Below are 19389 nucleotides of genomic sequence, written 5' to 3' on the forward strand. Positions count from 1 at the left end.
AATTATAGCTCCAAGCATAACAATGTTAGGGCATTTGGTCCATGTAACACCTTATGTTTTGGTTTTGTGTTGACTTGAATTCATTCCATAGTGTTTAATTTACCAGATGGATGACAACTTTACTTACAATAATATCTATATAAAAATAACCTCAATACTTTCTTACAATAATATCTATATAAAAATAACCTCAATCTGAAAAATAATATGCATACCTTTTAATGCTATGTTCATGAGTCAAAGCTAATTTTCCCATTAATAGGTTTCAAATGATGGACAGTAGCAGATACGGGGAACTAAAGAAAATCTTTAAACACTTAAAGGGTTAACTGCATACAAACTTGATCCGGAACAATATGAAATCACTACAATACAACTATTATTCAGAATTAGTTTTTAATGTTTTACTGCCACTGGGAGAGAGAAAAGTGAGGAAAGTTACAGTGATGCTTCACCTGACATAATCTCTGTCTCAGAGCATTTATATGCAATTTAACTCAACAATGTGGAACAACACTGTAAACAGGTGCCCAAAGCCAGATACTTTCACAATTCACAACCTGCTTGTAATTTGGAGGATAGTGCAAGTCCATGTTGGATTTCTTCTTCTTCTATCATGGAAAGTACAGAGGTGAAATTTCCAAAAGACTAGTTTCACCAATGTGATAAATGATGGTATTTCTCTATAAATACAACAATATCTACTTTCTTTATTACAGGCTTATTACATATTAAGGCTTATTATTCAGTAACTACAGCGACTTCAGTGCAAACTGGCTGAGCTATTCTTAGGTTATAGAGTATATGTGTAGTAAAACTTTGGGCCCACTGGTGGGCCCTGGCCGTTTAAGGGATTAACATAACGTAAATGCCAACATATTTTAGGCATCTGAGTACAATTTACTCAGAACACAATTCAGATATGTACTCTAACTACACTATAGCAGTTTCTTTTAATGGACAGTCTGTCAAAATTCATTTAGTCTGGTAGTCTCATTCCTTTAATAGGAACATATAGTTTAATGGACAATATTCTATCTAAAACAAATAATAGTACACAAAATCAGCTTCAGTAATTAAATCTAGTCAGTAACATGATAAAAACCTCCCTGCTTCATAGATGAGCATCTACACATTTCCACTTGAGAATTTCACTCTAAAATAAAGCTAAGATCCTCTTGTGACAATTTCTGTAGTATACATTATACACTTAGAAAGCACAGGACAAACTGGTCTTTGCTTAGTGAGAACAGTGCAACAGTCAACAAGCAATGATTCGCTCTGACAACCTATGACACTGATATATAATTGTGTACAAAGTAGTATAACACAGACCTGACTGATTTCAAACGTTCAGCTGCCTTTTCTTCACGATAAATAACAAATAACTATTAGCCTTCTCACAACTGCGAATGTGGCCACGAAGGGAACTGAAAGCTCCTAATAATGGATGTTCTGGTAGTCGTGCAGCTGGTGAGCAGTTCAAAGTGTAGTGTTCAAATGTGGTTTCTTTGTCCTGCTATGGACATCAAAGACATGCTCACATCTGCCCAACAAAGGAGGTGGACCTATAATTTGTGCCCTCACAGCTGTGGGTGGGGGGGTGGGGGTCAGACAAGAAAGCACACATGCCAGCCCACTAAAACAAACACTGGTATTAGACATATGCATACAGCTCTGGATGAAAACATACAAAGCACAGAAGGTGCTCACATAGAGAGCAAACACTCAGGAATTTCTGCATCTTAGATTCTGGTGGAATAACTTCAACAAGAACACATAAATTGATGTATCTTTAAACATATTAAGGCAGACGATCTTTTCAGCAAGGTCCCATTTCAGTCTTCAGTTCTCATATTGTGTCTTTACAATCTGCAACTGGACATCTCATTACCATGCTGTCTAGATGTAAAATGAACCACTCACGCTTAGTACTGCCCCCTCCAAAATATCAGCTAATCTGTTATTAGTGTGCAATACTGCTATTAGTGAACACTGTTGCTAAAGTGTGCAGCGTTGCTAGAACAGAGTACAAAGGATCTCATTATTTACACAAAGGCAAATCATTGTGTAACACCCAAATGAGAAGAGATAAAGTCTAGCATCATTAGTAGCAAAACATTCATCAAATGCTTTTAAATTTCCCAAACAGCTGATGAGAAAACAACATTCTTTTCACCTTTGTGATGAATGATGGCAATCACACAATGGCACCATGTTATGTACAGCATGTGGAGAACTAAGCAATAGCACAGCAGCATCTCAAAAGTGGTTATGTTGTTTCAGTCTTTGTTCTAAATCAGACTCTGTACTATATATACCATGACCCAGATGACCTGCCATCTTGTCAAAGCCTGTCCAATGCATTGTCACTTCTATTGCTGGTAATCTGAAACAGCAGGTGCAAAACATTCAAAGTCATTGTTGCCTTCTCTTCCCTCCATCACTAGCAGTACTCTTTATGGGAAGCTGGCTAACCACTCCCAAGGACACAGCTGAGTTATGGGAAACTAAGCAAACACACAGGATTTTGGAATGCAAGAACTACTTGATGATGGTTGGCTACTATAAAGGACAGTGTCTAACCTGCCACTCTACATAAGTACACTCCATGCAATTGTTTGAGTCAAAGGATCTGTACATTCTGTACACTCAGAATGAAGTTTATATGTTAACTGATATGCTCTGACACCACATCACATAATACTTTAACACTGAAGAAAACAAAATCTAGTAAAGAAACTTCCTTTGCAGCACATTCATAAGAAGTTGGTGATTTGAGTAGGAGTCATATTCTGACATGGAACAAGAGTCAAGCCTACAGCCCAACCTAAGCCAAGTTGCTGCTGGAGAAAAAGCTGGAAGACTCGGATACAGTCTTTGAGGCACTTCGGGAGGAGCCATTGGAGGTGAGGTCCACCGAGAACCTGGTATCTGGTTCTCCCTCTTCAGCTGGCATCACTGTGGAAATAGTGGTCTCCATGTGGCTAGTGCGGTAAAGGCTGACCTGGGTCTGTAGATAACGCATTGACTTGAGCTCTAGACCTTCATATGATCCCTCAGGGGCACAAGGACACCAGAAGAATGCTCGCTGGAATCCTGCTCGAAACCTGTCAGGGATATATATATATATATATATATATATATATATATATATATATATATATAGGGTACAGACCTACAGTAAGGTATCATATTACTATAATACAAAGTTTGTACATTTGTTTACCTACTACACAAGCATCTCTAAACTCAATCCATCCATCTGACTCATACTGTGAAATTACAGCAAATTATAGTAATTTGTATTTTACTGTAAATGGCACAAAACATACATTCATTGGAGTCACATATTCTTATTTTTTGTTTTTACCTGTCATTAAGGAAGCAGTAGATGATGGGGTTGTACATGGTGGAGCTCATGGCCAGCCACATTATTCCCAGATACACTTGTTGAATGAATCGTTCCTCAAACAAGTGGGGGAAGAACTGGTGTACTAAGAAGTACACATGATACGGCAGCCAGCACACAGCAAAGGTGCACACCACAACAATCATCATTTTCACTACCTGAGGAAGGGACAGGAAGAAAAGGGATGGATGTCAGGGAGGTAAGGAGCTAGTTTTGCTTCCTGGATGACTAAGAACCAAGGTCTCCAAGCAGTAACTTGCAAGTCAAATATAGTTTGCTGCATGCTGCATATTTTTGTGTTCATAAATTTATCACATTTTTCTACTGCAAAATACGCACATAACGGTAACACACAGTATTATATGAGAATTCACTAATCATTGTCACTAAATTACCTACTTTATCTTTTGCTAGATTAATAATATAATGTTGTTGATTTGTAATGTGTTATTGTTTCAACCAACTCCACGAAGAACTTATCCATACATCACAGAATTCAAGCATTACAGAACTCAACTTTTTTTTAGTTTTAACATATACTTAAAACTAGTAAATGCTAGTCCACAAATCTCAGGTTGGCCTAAAAATGAGAAGCTGCTGTAATCCAAAGTTACAATAGCTGAATAGTAAGCCTGTCTTGGTGACAGGTCTGATATTGAAAGAAAGCATGAGACCTTGCGTTTTGCAGTGAGCTGTTCTCGATAACGATCTGAGGAGTCGCCAGGTATCTCACTGGCCCACAGGGTGCATCCCACCACCAGATAGGCATAGCCCATGACCAGTAGAGGCAGGAAGTAGATAAGCACAACCACACAAACATAGTACCTGCATTACAACATGAGAGAATAACAGAAAAATGTGAGAGAGGGAGAAAGAAAGCATGGAAAAGCAAGATTAAATATGACAGAAAATGCCCTACAATGTGATAAGAGAAAGTGAGGAAAACAGAGCAGCATGTTCAGTAAGGAAAGAAAACTAAATCTGGATCAATAATTTATAAACTCTGTGTATTTACAATGCTAATTTAGGGCAAAATGCTATTTGGCATCCACATACGTACGCCTAACCCTTTGGCAGACAGAAGCTAATCTCATGTTGTCTTAGTAAATCCTTGAGGATGAGACCCGAAAATGCCCTCATTCATGAACTATGAGCTTAGAGGATTCAGGTATGCCCACTTTCCTCATCAAAACTGTATTCTTCATGGTAATGGAACTGAAACTCAGTCTTATCTACCAAGACACTTGCTTCTCTGGTGATGCAGAGGAAGAAAATATGCAGGCTTTCATGCTCAGTAACAAACACTCTGAATCCATGTTCTCACAAAGACAATTTCAAATTGCTGTTTTTAATTTACTCTAAAATAGGGCAGACAAGTGTTTGCAGAAAATAGTATGGGCGCTTTGCTCGGTTGTTGTGCTGAGGTAAAGCTGAGAGTCAACATACTGCCACACTCTACTTTTCAAATGTCTCTTGCAAACAGCACACGCACACTTACGTACATAAAAGAAATAACAGTGGCTGTAGTCGAATTTTGACTGTATATATGTCTGCAATGTGCTTATTATAACAAGAGTGTATAACAGGGTTTTACATTACCTATTGCACTACTACCCTAAAAAAGTAAAACACTAGGTTGGGAAAATCATTTGCCTGACAGGGCAAGTTGACATTCATTCATGGAAACAGTAATGGCATAGTTTTTACTTTTTTGTTTGGGACAAGTCATTCAGGGAACACCATATTGAATGACTTGAATATGAACACCATATTGCCTTCACTAGCTTTCATATACAAAAAACCACCTTGCTGTTGAGGCTGTCAAGTATCAAGTTAAATCTAGCCAATGGCTTGCTTGTCTCAAGCACCTGACATATACAACGTATACAATGTGTATATGGTCATTTGGGGGAGTAAGCGGGCCCAGGCTTAGATGCACCCATTGGATTTTTGTCAATTGAGTTATGAAGATTTATGCATATTTAGAAATTTAGAAAATGAGAGAAAATTAAGATTGATGGGGGGTTCTGCACAGCACAATCCATCTGAATACTTTTGAAATCTAAACATACACAAACTTTTTTAGAGGTATTTTGTTTTCTTTTAACATGAAAATATAAAATTAAGACTTTTGGGGTAAGAAGTCCCTTCAGACATGTTGCAAAAGGCCCCCTGTATCATAAAATTCTTAATTAGTTAGCTTTGTAATCATAAAGACACAGTTGTTCACTGGAATTTCACTGGTTAGCTAGGTTAGCTAGTATTAGCATTACAGGCGATTATCATTTGCACTTACCACTTAAAGATTAAACATGAAAAATATACACTTTTTGTGTATATACAAAATTATATTACTTTGTGTATTTGCCTTGTTTATGTATAATAATAATAATAATAATAATAATAATAATAATAATAACAATAATAATAATAATAACAATAATAATAACTTATATATGTAATAAGCCTGAGATTTTAAGGGGTCAATCAATGAACAAATTTGACATTTCATGTGTTTCTATTTGTCTGTGCTGTCAATTGTCTTTTGTCAAAGCTAATTAAAATGAAGAGGAATTGACAGAGGCCTTGATAAAGCCTCAATTTCATTTTAAAATATAATACTGTTACTGTTGTAGTTTGAAAAATAACACAATATTTTAAATAATGCAAAGATTAGAAATGATCTGGAATATAAATTATACATTCTTTAAAAGCTAGATGACAAAATGAAGATTCACAAGGGGGGCTTACTACCCCTGGTATGGGGGCATCTTGCCTCTACAAGGGGGCAAGATGGTCCTTTAATACAACTGTTATTTTGTTACCAAGACAGTAAAATAAGTAATAATAAATATATTTATAATAGTAATAATTATTATAATAATAGCTTCTATTTCAAGCATAAATTAATGTAAAGTATGTGTGCTCATTTATCTTTGTAAAATGTGTTTGAACGTAAAAATCAGTTCAAGAGAGTATAAACTTTGTTCAGGGCAGTGAACTTTCAGTTGACTTGCCTGATCAGACAATGTTGTTGAACCCTGAATGTTGAACCCTGATATTGCAGTTATGCCCACAAACAAAGGCCTTGGCTTCTACTACTACAGAACAGAGGTATTAAAGTGACTAAACTTAAACAGTTTTGTAATATTATAGTTAGACAAATGAAAGCTCAACTCAAAGCTATAAATTCTTTGTGTTTACTACAAACACATACACACACACACACACACACAAAAGACTGGGTCTATTAATCAATACCCACTTATCTCTCCTGGCAGAACCATACTGAGGATGCTGCCTCATAGATCAGCTTCATTTAAAAAGAAAGTTACAATTTACAGATCAACTCTTCCTGGAGAATCAGTCTGATGGGTGTGGCCAGATGCCCTGAGTAATGGAAGCTATTTCATGGAAGGGGACATGCTACTGCTGGAGTGACAGGCTAAGCCCGAAGGAAGATTGATTGCATTGAGTGGGAAATGGCTCAGCTGTTTATGAAAATAACCTCTCTCTCCACAGACACCTGACGCCTACGCTTCAATAGCAGAACTGAGGTAGCAAAAGCGAGGGTCCAATTAGAGGCAAGAAAATGAAGTAACAGTAGGTGTCTGTGGAGATTACCTGGTTCAAATGCAGAAAAGAACATACTGCTACTGTGGTGTCATTTTAGTGCAAAGAAAATGTAATACCTATGCATACCTTATTCGACAGCAGGAAATCCTACTCTAACCTCAGATGTTTTTATAATGCAAATAATTAATTACATTTTATATTGACTCAATTATTCTATATGGTGGCCCCATTCACCAAACAGTAATATCACCAGTCTAATGCACAGCCACTGAGATTTATACTCTTATGATAAAAAAAAGTTTTAGTAAATTTGACAATCATATTCAATGCTGACTCTAGGCTATTTTGCTGAAAGTCTTTCAGTGTACTTAAAGCAATAATTTGGTGAAAAGTCAAATATATACAATTCACCCTTTTTCCGGATGTAATGGAAACTTATGTACACCAATAAGCATTATTCAACAGTGCAAATCTAAAGAAGAAAACTCTGAACACCATGCATGTGTTGACTAGTCAGCTACATATAACTGGGTAAAAGGAACATGGGAAAGGAAATGGTGTATATTTGTATTCAGTTTGGAAGTTGTGAGGCCAAAATGCTTCCGGCTCCTCAAAGCTAAATTGAGTGTTACAATATAACCTATAAAAGTTGGCAAAATTCAAACCAGGATTCAAAAATAAGTGCAATATGTGCTTACATCTTTTTGAAATCCCATATGCTGTACTCGGGCCAGTCGATGAAGCAGACAATACGTCCAGGGAGCTGTGCCGTGCTGGAATAGTAGTATTGCGGGAAAGCCAGGAGAAGAGCCAGCACCCAGATTAACCCCACCACGAGCTTAGTCTCCGTGGAGGATAGCCGCTGCTGCAGGGGATGAATGATGGCCATGTACCTGCAGAACAAGGAAGCACACACAGAACATGTTTTTATTCATAAAAACATCTCAGTAAGAGGACCACTGAATGACAAGTTAGCCACAGATTATTTCCTCTTGCATGCATTGGCTCTATTTCCATCCTATGAAAGCCATAACGCAAAACTATGTTGCTTTTTTTTTGGTTTACATATTGACATTTTCTTTTCTGTGATTTTTTTTTTTAATCTAGTGTTGTTCTCAAAAAATACTGAATGGCAAAAATATTTTAGTTCAACTGAAATGTGATTATTGTTTATTATGTTTTGTCCAATTCTTTTTTGTAAATACTTTTTATTCCTACTTTCCTACTCCTATTTTATGACCTTTAAATTCCATTAAGTGTATTCTGTAACTGCCTGCCCTGTCCAGCCCTCAAGGCAGACACCAAGTCACCACAGATGACAGAAGACTGCTTCTGAAGGGACAGCATTTCTGCTTGTTCTAAAATCCCACGCTTTCCAATCAGTTTCTCAAATCCAACTTATTACATGCTTTCCAAACATGAGGTTTCAGACTCTTGTAATTTTATGTGCATGTTCTGCCAGCTGGATCACCAGGCACCATATGTTCATATCTAAGCACCAAGGTGACCGCAAGGAAAGTGAACCAGCACTGGACAAAACTGGCAGTAACTGACAAATTTACAGGCATTTCATCACCTTTTATACAGTCTGCAGGGGATTTCATTACTCACTCATTTATTGACACTATACTTCAATAACTATTGTAGGCAACTTAATTACCTCACTAGAGTTAAGGCAGCACAGAAATTATTCTAACAGAACTTTAGGTCTTTGAAAAAGTTCACTTTTAGCAGACAAACTGAAAAATACACACGTAAGAAGCTTACCTGTCTAGAGCTATTGCTGTCATTGAATATATGCTAGCAAACACGGCAGCAATAGGGAAGAAGTTGTGAAAGCGACAATAAACCAAGCCGAAATACCACTCGTTATGAACGGCGTAAACGAAGTTAACGACGGTGTTGAACGCTGACATTGAAGCCTCCGCGAACGCGAGGTTGACCAAAAAGTAGTTAGTCACAGTTCTCATCCTTTTGTGTGCCAAAATGATCCAGATCACGATGATGTTTCCAACGACGGACACTAGGACTATACAGATGTATGCCATCGCCCAGAGTACGATCTGCCATACTGGTTGGACAAACTGGTTTGAGAAAAAGCCTGTGTCGTTCAGAAAAGAGTCGTTAGCCCAGCTGTTGTTCGAGTATTCGTTGACGTTGTAAAGAGGATCCATAGTTTTACGTTTCATATACATTAAAATTTGTTTTAAGGTGAGAATGTAAACAGACGACCATTTAGGTACGATTTTAAGGACCCCATCTCCACTCCTGTGGACTCTCCTCAGCCCGTTTGAAGGTTCCTTCCTCTGCTACTCACAAGCGTTTTGGTAACGGTCACAGCCTTGGGCAGAGCGCGCGCCAGAGCAGCCAATCATTAATCGGAAGCGTCCCACCCACCCACCCATAGGGCTCCGGCGCTGTGATTGGCTAGTTCGGCGGACAGCAGGTGAGTATGACTTCCTAGCCTATCTTAGCGCAGGAGGGCGGGGCTTGTCGGAACATCGGTGAGGTAAAAATAAGCCAGAACAGAAACTTGTCCCTACATTGTTAAAAATGTGGTTCTTCAAGGGTTCTTTAGTAAAAAAAAATAGTTCTGTATAAAACCATGAACACCCAAAGAACCTTTTGCACAATTAAACATGGTTCTATATAAAACATTTTTGGTGCTACAATCATGTTCAAAAACGTTCTATACTGAACCATATACAACACATTTTCCCATCAATCTGAAGAACCCTTTTATGATGCAAAGAAACTTTTAATCGTTTAATCGTGTTCATGGTTCTATATGGAACTATTTTCTTTACTAAAAAACCCTTAAAGAAACATTTTTTAAGTGTAATACGGAAACATATAACTACATATTTACTAGCTTGTAAGACATTTGAGTAACACGTTCTTTAGTTTGTACGTTTTACAGTGAATCTTTCACCAAAAGTATTACTGGAGAAACCTGTTAGCTATCTGGTCAGCCCAGATCTAAATGTTAAGGAAATAAGTTCACAGTCCCACGGTTTAAACAAAACCAAGTTACGTAGGTCAGGCTATGTCTGGCATGGTTTAGAGTCATTTATTTTAATATACACTATTGCCTTTCTGGTCCCACTTTTCAGTACTGTGTTTCCTGAAAGGAACATAATGTTCAAAGGTTGATTCTATACATTCAGTATGTCTGAATTTGAATGTAAAACAATGTTGATTCTGTACATTCAGTATGTCTGAATTTGAATGTAAAACAATGTTGATTCTATACATTCAGTACAATTCTAATTTATACATGTATATCTATCTCAGATCACACTGATGAAATAAAGTCATTAAAAAAAATAATTAGTCCTGGAACATGTGTGCAGGTGTTGAAGTCTTTTGTTTGGTATGTGTAATATGGCTAATCTGTATCTTCCTGAGGAAAGTTCAAGATCGCTGTGTGCTTCTGTTTAACCCATAACTCACAAAATGATACATTTTATGAAAGTAATTGGTTTTCAGGCCCAAAGATATGAAAGCATTAAAAGCCTGGCTATTTAAGACATAATAACCACCTGAGCTTAAGCAGACATTCTGTCCTCTCAGTCATATGGCACTGGAACCAATGAAATTATTACTCTTCTGTTCTTAGGGAGGTACTGTCCATGATTTGTTCCGCTTAGACTACCTGATGAAAACCAGTTGGTTTTGTTTGCAGCATGTTAGGCTGTCAGAATCATTTTGGAATACTGTTGCGTGGACTTGGAGTAATGATAAGCAACAGTGTATATGATGGTTGGTTCTGGTTATGAATGATTCTATCTTGCCTAAACAAATGCAGCTGTTGTCATGTGTGACTCTCATTGAAATGAATGTACTTGTCTGCTGCAATAAGATTTAGCTGTTGTTTTGTTTCGTCCCTGCTCCTTGCAACCCCCTCTTCCATCTCTCTGTCGACTCCTCTCGAGTGGCCCTAAGTGTCCAGCCAAATGCGAGTTATCAGAATCGACAGCAGGGAAATGGAGATTCAATTTCACACGTCACCTGCTCCTCCTTAGGTTGAAATGCAGACCAGTGTGAGGAGAATGGAAGACAGGGAGCAAGTCATATCGCCTAAACTTATGAGATGCTAAATTGATAATGGCTATGCTTTCATGGCAAATTGGCTCTGCCCATTAACACTCAGCAATACAATTTTATCTGAGAATGCAGGAATTAAGGCTAAGCGCTAAATTAATATGTGGGTATATTGGCCTGCAGAGCGCCTTTAGAGTCACTGAAGGGTAATTGAATTTCAGAGAAGGTGGAGTGAGGAGAAGAAGCACTGCTCTTGCAACAGGAATGCCTCGGAAGACACGAACAGAATTAAGAATAGATTTTCCCTTTTTCTGTTTCCCTTTTTTTCCCCTCTGTTCTGTTTGTGACGCATAATTTTCATGAGTGATGTTGATGATTATTGATTGGCAGGCAGAAAAGTTAAACATTCCCTTTTAGGCCTTATTCTCTCTGTGATGCTTTATGAAGAATTTCTTTAAGGTGCTCTGAAACACTCATGGTAAAATCTAATCCCTTGTTAAAACATTATTCTTTGTGTATTCCATCATTAAAGACATGTATTTTTCATTTTGAAAGTGTACATCACCGTTGAGGTTGTTAACCTTGTAATTACTTCAATAAAGGAAATCTTTCAAACTTTTAAAACCAAAGTTTTTGTCACCACATGAACATGTAAGTCATATATTTTTCCTCAAATTTATTTTAGCAAAATTTTGAGAGTGCTTGACACTGCTTATATAATCATGATATTCGCCAGTCACAATTATTGCATTATTGCACTTGACTGAACTGCAGTTATTTAATCTGGCTGCAATTATTTTCTACAGTTGTTGGTGTCACAATCCTACATAACCAGAATTTGAATTGGGTGCTTTTTCATCAGCTGGGTTAGAGCAAATAAATTATTAGGGAGCAAACAAGAGTCTGTTAGTGAGGGTTCGACGTCCGGCTCTTCAAATCTGCGTGGGCCTCTTGAGATATGCACTTTATAGCATTTCAAAAAGTGGCTTTGTTCTGCTGGAATCACCTCTATCTTCTTACTTAAGGTTTGCTTTGAATAAACTGTGAGCATCAAAAGGCGTGCTTCATGTGACCACTGTTCAGATAACAGCATTGAATGTAGCATTGAACATATATTGACATTAGGGCCTGTGTCTACAGAATTTACCTTAAGTGTTACGTTCAACAGTGGTGGCACTTTCTGCTTGGATGACTTGGTCCTCAAACAAGTGTGTGGTCTAAATCTCATGTAGTAACATATTTCTCAGAGATTACAAGGATCCTCCTGCAATGTTCCACTCAGTCTCCTGAAAAACTCCTGTTATCTCATGATGCAGCTCCTATTCATGCTGTCTCATCTCATAACCTGCCCAAAGCAACCAGTTTCTTGCTAATGCTCTGGTCTATAAATCTTCTACCCTCTCCTAGAAACATGCAGTTGGTGTCACTTTCTATTTCTGTTAGAAATAGTATGCATGCCTTCAATTAGTGGTTGGAGTATAAGCAGTGATTGTAGGGATGTAGGTAGGGAGGGGACTTTAAGAAGATAATCTGGAGTTACATATGTCTTATGTGAGAACTGAGATACGGGTGTCAGTCAGAGGTCATCACAGATAGCAGAATAAAGAAATACATAAGAAGTTAGATTGATACAAATATGAGTTTTAGACTTGATCTTTCTCCTAACCTTTAATTATTTCTCCATGTCATCCAGTTGACTCTCCGGGGCAGGGGTGTTCCACACATTCCTGAGCCACATGTAAATGCAGTCTCTGGGAATCCACTTTCCCAATGTAAAACTGTAGCCAAACCAATGCAAACTTTTCAGTCAAGGCCCCTTGAGGGTCCCCTCCATTAACGAATTTTGGGTACCCTGAAAATTTCATGCATTTTTGCCACACTTTAGTTCTCTTAGCAGAACCTGCCACAAAATAAAAACATACCCACAACTGTATAACCCTACTTTTTATTCTTATGTAGCTCCATTATTCCAACCAATACTTTCATTAAGCTGTAGCTGGTATCATTGTGCGAAATTCTTCCAGTATTCGGGGGGACCATGTTGGTTTGCTACTCCAGAGTTGGCTGGCTGCTAACTCACTCACCAAATCATAGCTTCAATGGCAATAAAATATTTTGGTTTAACAATTCTTCTTTTGGAAATGCTTCTTTCTAGACTTTTAAAGTGGTTTTAGAAATGAGTGCTGTGTCAGCACTGCACTGTCCTGTCTGTTTACTGTCTGCACATGTGCACTTTGTCTGTACTGTCTTATTTTGTTCCACGTTGCACCATGGTCCTAGAGGAATGTAATTTCGCTCCACTGTGTACTTGTATATAAATGAAATAACAAAAAAAGCCTCTTGACCTGACATGAATTGAAATCTTACACATCTACTTTTGTCTTGAGTAACAGTTCACTCTTTCCTCCAACCTCTTGGCACACAAATATGCTATGCACACTCAAAAGATGTCATGTTGGATTTACTTAAAAATTTTATGTCAAGTGGTTCTCTGCTATTGTGTTAAGTAGGTTTTAGGATACTTGATTGAATAATATGTACTTAATGAAGTCAAGTAAATCAAATTAATGTGATTCTAATTATTAATTAAATGAATTAATTTAATGTTAATTAATTTATGTTAAGTAGTTTTTAAGATTCTCAATGGAATACTATGTACTCAACCTAATATGGTGATGTTTTACTAGTCAAGGGAATTCATTCAAAATGAATGTTAATAGATTTTAAGTTAGATCTACAAAAGGCTGAGGTTCTGTGAGTAGTGAATGACTGCCAGGTGCTGTTTTCATGAATTGTACGTTTCCCTAGCTGTGCCAGCTGCAGACTGAGAAAGTATGCCAAACAGTCACCTCGTGACACCAGTGTGCAATGTAGCCTTTATATACTCGAGTCATTCTACAGTCTTGCTTCAGAGCCTGGTCAATTCTCGCAGACTCTGAGGGACCAGGAACCTTGGTGGTCTTCCACTGCTCACATAACAATAGATAAATACCTGTCAAGTGTTATGTTTTGTAACTCCTGACTGCCAGGGGCAGTTCTTAATAAGTGGATGATTTATACACACATTGTCACGAGGAGTGCCTAAACTACAGCCCATACCCAGGGACAGAACCGCTGTTACTTGACGCAACAACATTGACATACGTGGTAACAACCATGTGGAGAGCTGCAGCAAACCCCGAATCAACAACTGATCCTTTCTGTGAAGCCCAGAGTCTAGTGACATAGGTCCTCAGAGCCTAAACTGGGCACATTTGGTTCTGTCTGGGATTAGATAGATCCATGTAAGCTACTGGGCTGATGGACTGATTAATGAACCCAGGGTTGAGAACTTTGTGTAAGAAGGCTGGATAGGTCTCAAAAAACGTATTCAGCATCCAGGCCCCATGGAGATAGGGTTAATGAAAACTTGCAGACAAGCTTAGCCAAAGAGACAGTAAGGGCTGTCTCTAAGGAAACCCTTTTAGGAGCAGCCTGATCCAGAGGTTCCAGAGGAAGGGCGTGTGACACAGGAATCCAGTGCCAAGGGGAGGTCCCAGAGTGGTGCCTGGAGGATTTAGCCACAGAAGTGGCAGAGTCTGCGTAATACAACTGCAAACCTGTTGTCATCCCCAGGATACCCCAAGCCGTAATATTGCTTGGTGTCCCTGGGCGAGTTGCCACTAATTTTCATTAGATGCTGTGCAATCAGTCTTGGAGCTTATTATGTATTACAATCAAGAAACTAATGACTAAAAACTATGGAGCAAACTAGATGCTTAGAAATGTGACACATTCATTATATAAAAATGCATTGCTATGTGATGAATCATTAAGAAAGGCACAAATCTACTAAAAACACAAATGACTACAAAAAGCCAAGCTATATATAATTGTTATATATGGTTATATAGGGTATAGTACATCATTCTCAGCATACTTCAAAACACTCTTATGCATTGGGATGGTGTGTGAAAAAACACAATGCAGAAAAAAAAGTAATTTCCTTAGAAATGGCCCATCTCTGTCATTTTTTCTTTGGGCTCTTTGTCCACAGATGTCTCTGCAGGAGTGCAAATTGTAAATTAATTCCTGCTTGTTCAAACTTGCATCTCTTTTTTCAGCCATTCTTGGATTTCCGTGTCAGGAATTAAAAAGAATGTGTGGCACAAGATTAATGAGAACAGTACTTCAGAAGTATGGCACATAAACATCAAGTAAACCATCCTGGTGTGTGATAAGAACAAGGACCAGTTTCCACAACAGAAAAAGCCCTAAAGTACAATCATTTCCTTACCTTGTCTTGGCATTAAGTTATTTTATTGTCCAACATACTTGTCATTTTTAAAGACAAATTTCAGTTGTCCTGCTGTTTTATCAGGTCTGCATAATATTTGTTTAGCCAGAAATACTCCCCCTTACGTTCTGGACTTTATGAAGATGCAATGTTTCGCAAAAGCATCTTAAAGGGCTTTAAATCAGAGTTATTAATGGGGAAATTGTGATATAACACTTTTTATAGTGTCTGCAAAAACTGGACTGGCAATTGATGGGCTGCGTCACCATTTCAGATGTCATTTGCTATGGCATAATACTTCAGCATTCAATGTGAACTCAATAAGAAAAATGAGTACAGCAGTGGCTAGGACATAAAATGAGAAAATGAGTCTAAGTACAGCAATGGCTAGGACATAATCTTTTTTCCCACTTATCCAAGTTTTTTATGGAAGAAAGTTCTCTTTTTTAAAGAAAGTAAATCCCTAATTGATGCACTGTAGTTGGGAAGTCGGTCTCCCTTAGTGCCACCCTTCCCTGTGTCACTAATTTCTCTGTAGGAGACCTTTTGGTGATAGGGAAGAAGTAATCATCTGGGGAAGAGGGAAGATAAGCTGAGGAAACTGGACAGAAATATACACAGCAGCAAAGGGCGGGATCACCAATGAGCACAGTTCTAACCTATGTCAGACGCTATGCACTGTATACCATATGTATTGTACTTCAATAATATGTATATATATATATATATATATATATATATATATATATATATATGTATATATGTACACACACACCACACACACACATGTATATATATATATATATAGAGAGAGAGAGAGAGAGAGAGAGAGAGAGAGAGAGAGAGAGAGAGTGGGAGAGTTCAATGTCTGAAGCAGGGGTGTTTCATCCATTATCGGCACTGCCCTACCAATTACTAAAAACAAAAATAAAAAGAGAAAAAAGTTTACTGAAATATTACATTCATTTTATTAAGTATTGGTTGATGTGAAAGAACTCATTTCAGCGAAATAATGTTGAAAAATTAAATGTTAAACGGACATAGTCCATGTGTAAACAGGACAAAATACGTGCCATTTAAGGTGGTATGGAAAATTCTAAGGAGTAGGCAGATTTTGGCAGATGACTCCAATGGTCATTTCATGTTTCAGAATTGACAATGGACAATAACGGCTTTTGTGACAAAACTTATTTTGTGAGCTCAGACCACGCCTTGAACATGTGGTGGTAGTATGAGGGAAGACTGTAGAACTCTAAGAACTTGGGCTGGAGTTCTCAGCAGCTTCTGCTTGTAGCTAGAAGGCCAGACACCCCCTCACAGCTGTAGTAGGACTGATGTAGGACCGAGGAACAGGAAGGAGAGGGGTGAGTGGGGATAGCGAAGACTTCGTCATGGGAATGGAAGGTGAGGATATGAATTTATATGGTGTTAGATTGGAAGAAGAAGGGGTTTCAGGCATGTTCCTCTCTTCAAACTTCAGTCATAACATAACTGCATTTAGGTTTCAGAATGTGCTATGTGTTAGGAACAACTCATGATAGTCAGCTCATTTTTTAAAAAGGAGGCGTTTATCATTTTCTGCTAATGAATGCTTTATAGACAGTTGAGGCTCATTCATGCAGAAAATGTGCTCCTAAAATAATACAGTATAGAGTAAACTAATGCAATAAATAATGCATGATAATGCTGCAGTATATACAATTAACCTGAATATGGTACAATAAAACATGAGATGTGATAAATACAATTTAATAGAGTATACTGCAGTATGTACTACTGCTACTACTACTGCAGTGGAAGAGGTGTAAGATGCGGTATATATACTATAAACAGAGCGTGTTAATCAGTGTTTGCTGTTAAGTGCTCTAATGGGCTGGGGGAAGAAGCTGCTTCTGAGGTGGATGGTGTGCGTTGCGATGCTTCTGAAGCACTGGCCAAAGCGCAGACCAAAGAACAGGGCGTGAAAATGTTTTTGCATTTTTATAGTTATAATAATAGTAAGTAATTCTGTGTTCTAAACCTTATTGACTTGTCTGTGCAATCTGAATGAAGAAACATTTATTTCTGTAAATGGTTTGGGTAATTATTGACTTCTAGTGTTTGTTAGCAACATTAGCCTCGTAGCTCCAGTTGTAAACTAAAGAACCAAAATTTGGACACCAGACATGTCTTAAGCCCTATTCGAGTGCAATTAGTATTACCTTAGGATGTGCTATAATTTGAATGATTATCAATGAGCGCCATGATTTTAATCTAGTAATTTATGAATCTGCCAACTCAGCACTCCTCAGTAACAGTAGTCCTGCTTGAATCGACAACGCAGGAATGTAATGACAAAACCGGGTTTTGATATGAGGAATATATTCCATCAGCTGGGTTGGGTGAGCACAAGCAAAAAGTAAGCAAGGTGCAGTGGATTGAAGATTAAAACTAAACATCAGTGACACGGTACTTAAACCATGTTTGGGTTCTCATAGGAAGGTTTATACCAGATGGTTAACTAGTATATATGATGAAACTCTGTTTGAGTGCTTCTTCATAGCTATGCCCACCACATGGAAAAAGATAGCATGGAGGTCCAGAAAATACATATCTTGCTTTTTCTTTGCTGTATTTAAAGGCACACAAATCTAACAGAAGTGCACCAGTTATATATTTTCACATTCACTGGAAGATTAGCGTTTTTTACTTGTGTGTAAGGTGATAAGTTGTGTTAAAGACAGACATTCTGTGATGTAAGCAGGGACTAGGTCGTTTAGAGCCTTAAAAACTAGGAGCAGAACTTTAAAATCTATCCTGAAAGACACAGGAAGCCAGTGCACTTCTTTCGAAATGGGAATGGTATGGTCTCTCTTTTTTGTCTTTCTTAGGATGTGTGCTGCCGCATTCTGTACGAGTTGTAATGGATGGATTGTTTTCTTAGGGAGCCCAGTAAGAAGAGCATTACAGTAATCAACTCTGCTTTAACAAATGTATGAACAAGTTTCTCTGCATCGCTCTGAAATAGAATAGTGCCAAAATGATAAAAAGCTACTTTAGTGACTGTGTTACATGCAGGACAGAACAGAGCTTGGAGTCTATAAGATCACACCCAGGTTTTGTACCTCAGGTTTGGAACCAAGCTTCTCATGAAGTAGCTTTCTCTTGTGTTTTGTTTTGTTGTTTTTTTTTGTTTTGTTTTTTTTGTTTTTTGTTTTTTTAATTTTTACCCGATCCCCCAATCATGCGATGCTATCAACGCTAGGAGGGTGAAGGCTAACACAGGCTTCCTCCGAGACCTGTGAAACCAACCACCGCTTCTTTTCGAACTGCCGCTCACGCAACGTCACTGGACAGCCGAACGCGCTCGGAGGAAAGCGCCAACCGTCAGATCTGTTACGTCAGCTAACAGACGCCTGCGCTGATTAGCATCGCGCTGAGTGATGGGGTGAGAAGGGCAGCCATCCCACCCACCCAGAGAAAGCGAGGCCAATTGTGCTCTCTCCAACTCCCGGCTACGGATGGCTGTAGCATCACCAGGGATCGAACTTTAGTTTTGATTTAGTTTGGAAAATTTTGTGGCATCCACTGAGAATTATCTGATACACAGCTAGTAAGGATCCATGCTTGTCTTTTTTAGCAGAGACCTCACCAAGGCAGTTTTAATAGTGTCTGGAAAAGCACCTATTGACAGAGCGCAGTTTAAAGTTGTTAAAACATCACTTTGAACAATACTTAAAAAACATCTTAAGGAGGGAAGTAGGAACAGGGTCAAGATCACATCTGGATGAACTTTATTTGTTTATTACAGTTGTAAGCTCCTGATAATTGATAGCAGAGAAAGATGTCATTACTGATGTAGACGGCTTATCATGAAGGTTATAGGAGCTTGTTTCAGCTGGCTAAGCTGTGCTTTGTCTTATCAAGGTTATTTTATTTTGAAGATGAATTGCAAACTCTTTGCAAACTTTAGAAAATAAGTGACTTTATTATTAACCTTATTAACACTCAGAAAAGTTGTGGTTAAATAATTGCTCTGTGGTGGAAGTAAGTACTGTTTAGCACCTAGCATCGTTGAATTGTCCCAATGTTAGCACTTAGC

The 19389-nt window shown here is 38.1% G+C and overlaps 1 protein-coding gene across 1 annotated transcript; it reads right to left on the reverse strand.

The window, feature by feature from the left end:
* Positions 1–379: 379 nt before the first annotated feature.
* Positions 380–9316, reverse strand: tacr1b (tachykinin receptor 1b). Its single transcript, XM_036594815.1, has 5 exons — positions 8756–9316; positions 7687–7881; positions 4087–4237; positions 3374–3570; positions 380–3110 (listed from the first exon to the last, which is right to left on the reverse strand). Exons 1-5 carry the CDS (start codon positions 9181–9183, stop codon positions 2831–2833), a joined length of 1251 nt encoding a protein of 416 aa, XP_036450708.1. The 5' UTR covers positions 9184–9316; the 3' UTR covers positions 380–2830.
* Between the last annotated feature and the right edge of the window lie 10073 nt (positions 9317–19389).

Source organism: Colossoma macropomum, unplaced genomic scaffold (genome assembly GCF_904425465.1).
Source record: "Colossoma macropomum unplaced genomic scaffold, Colossoma_macropomum, whole genome shotgun sequence".
NCBI classification, from domain to species: domain Eukaryota; kingdom Metazoa; phylum Chordata; class Actinopteri; order Characiformes; family Serrasalmidae; genus Colossoma; species Colossoma macropomum.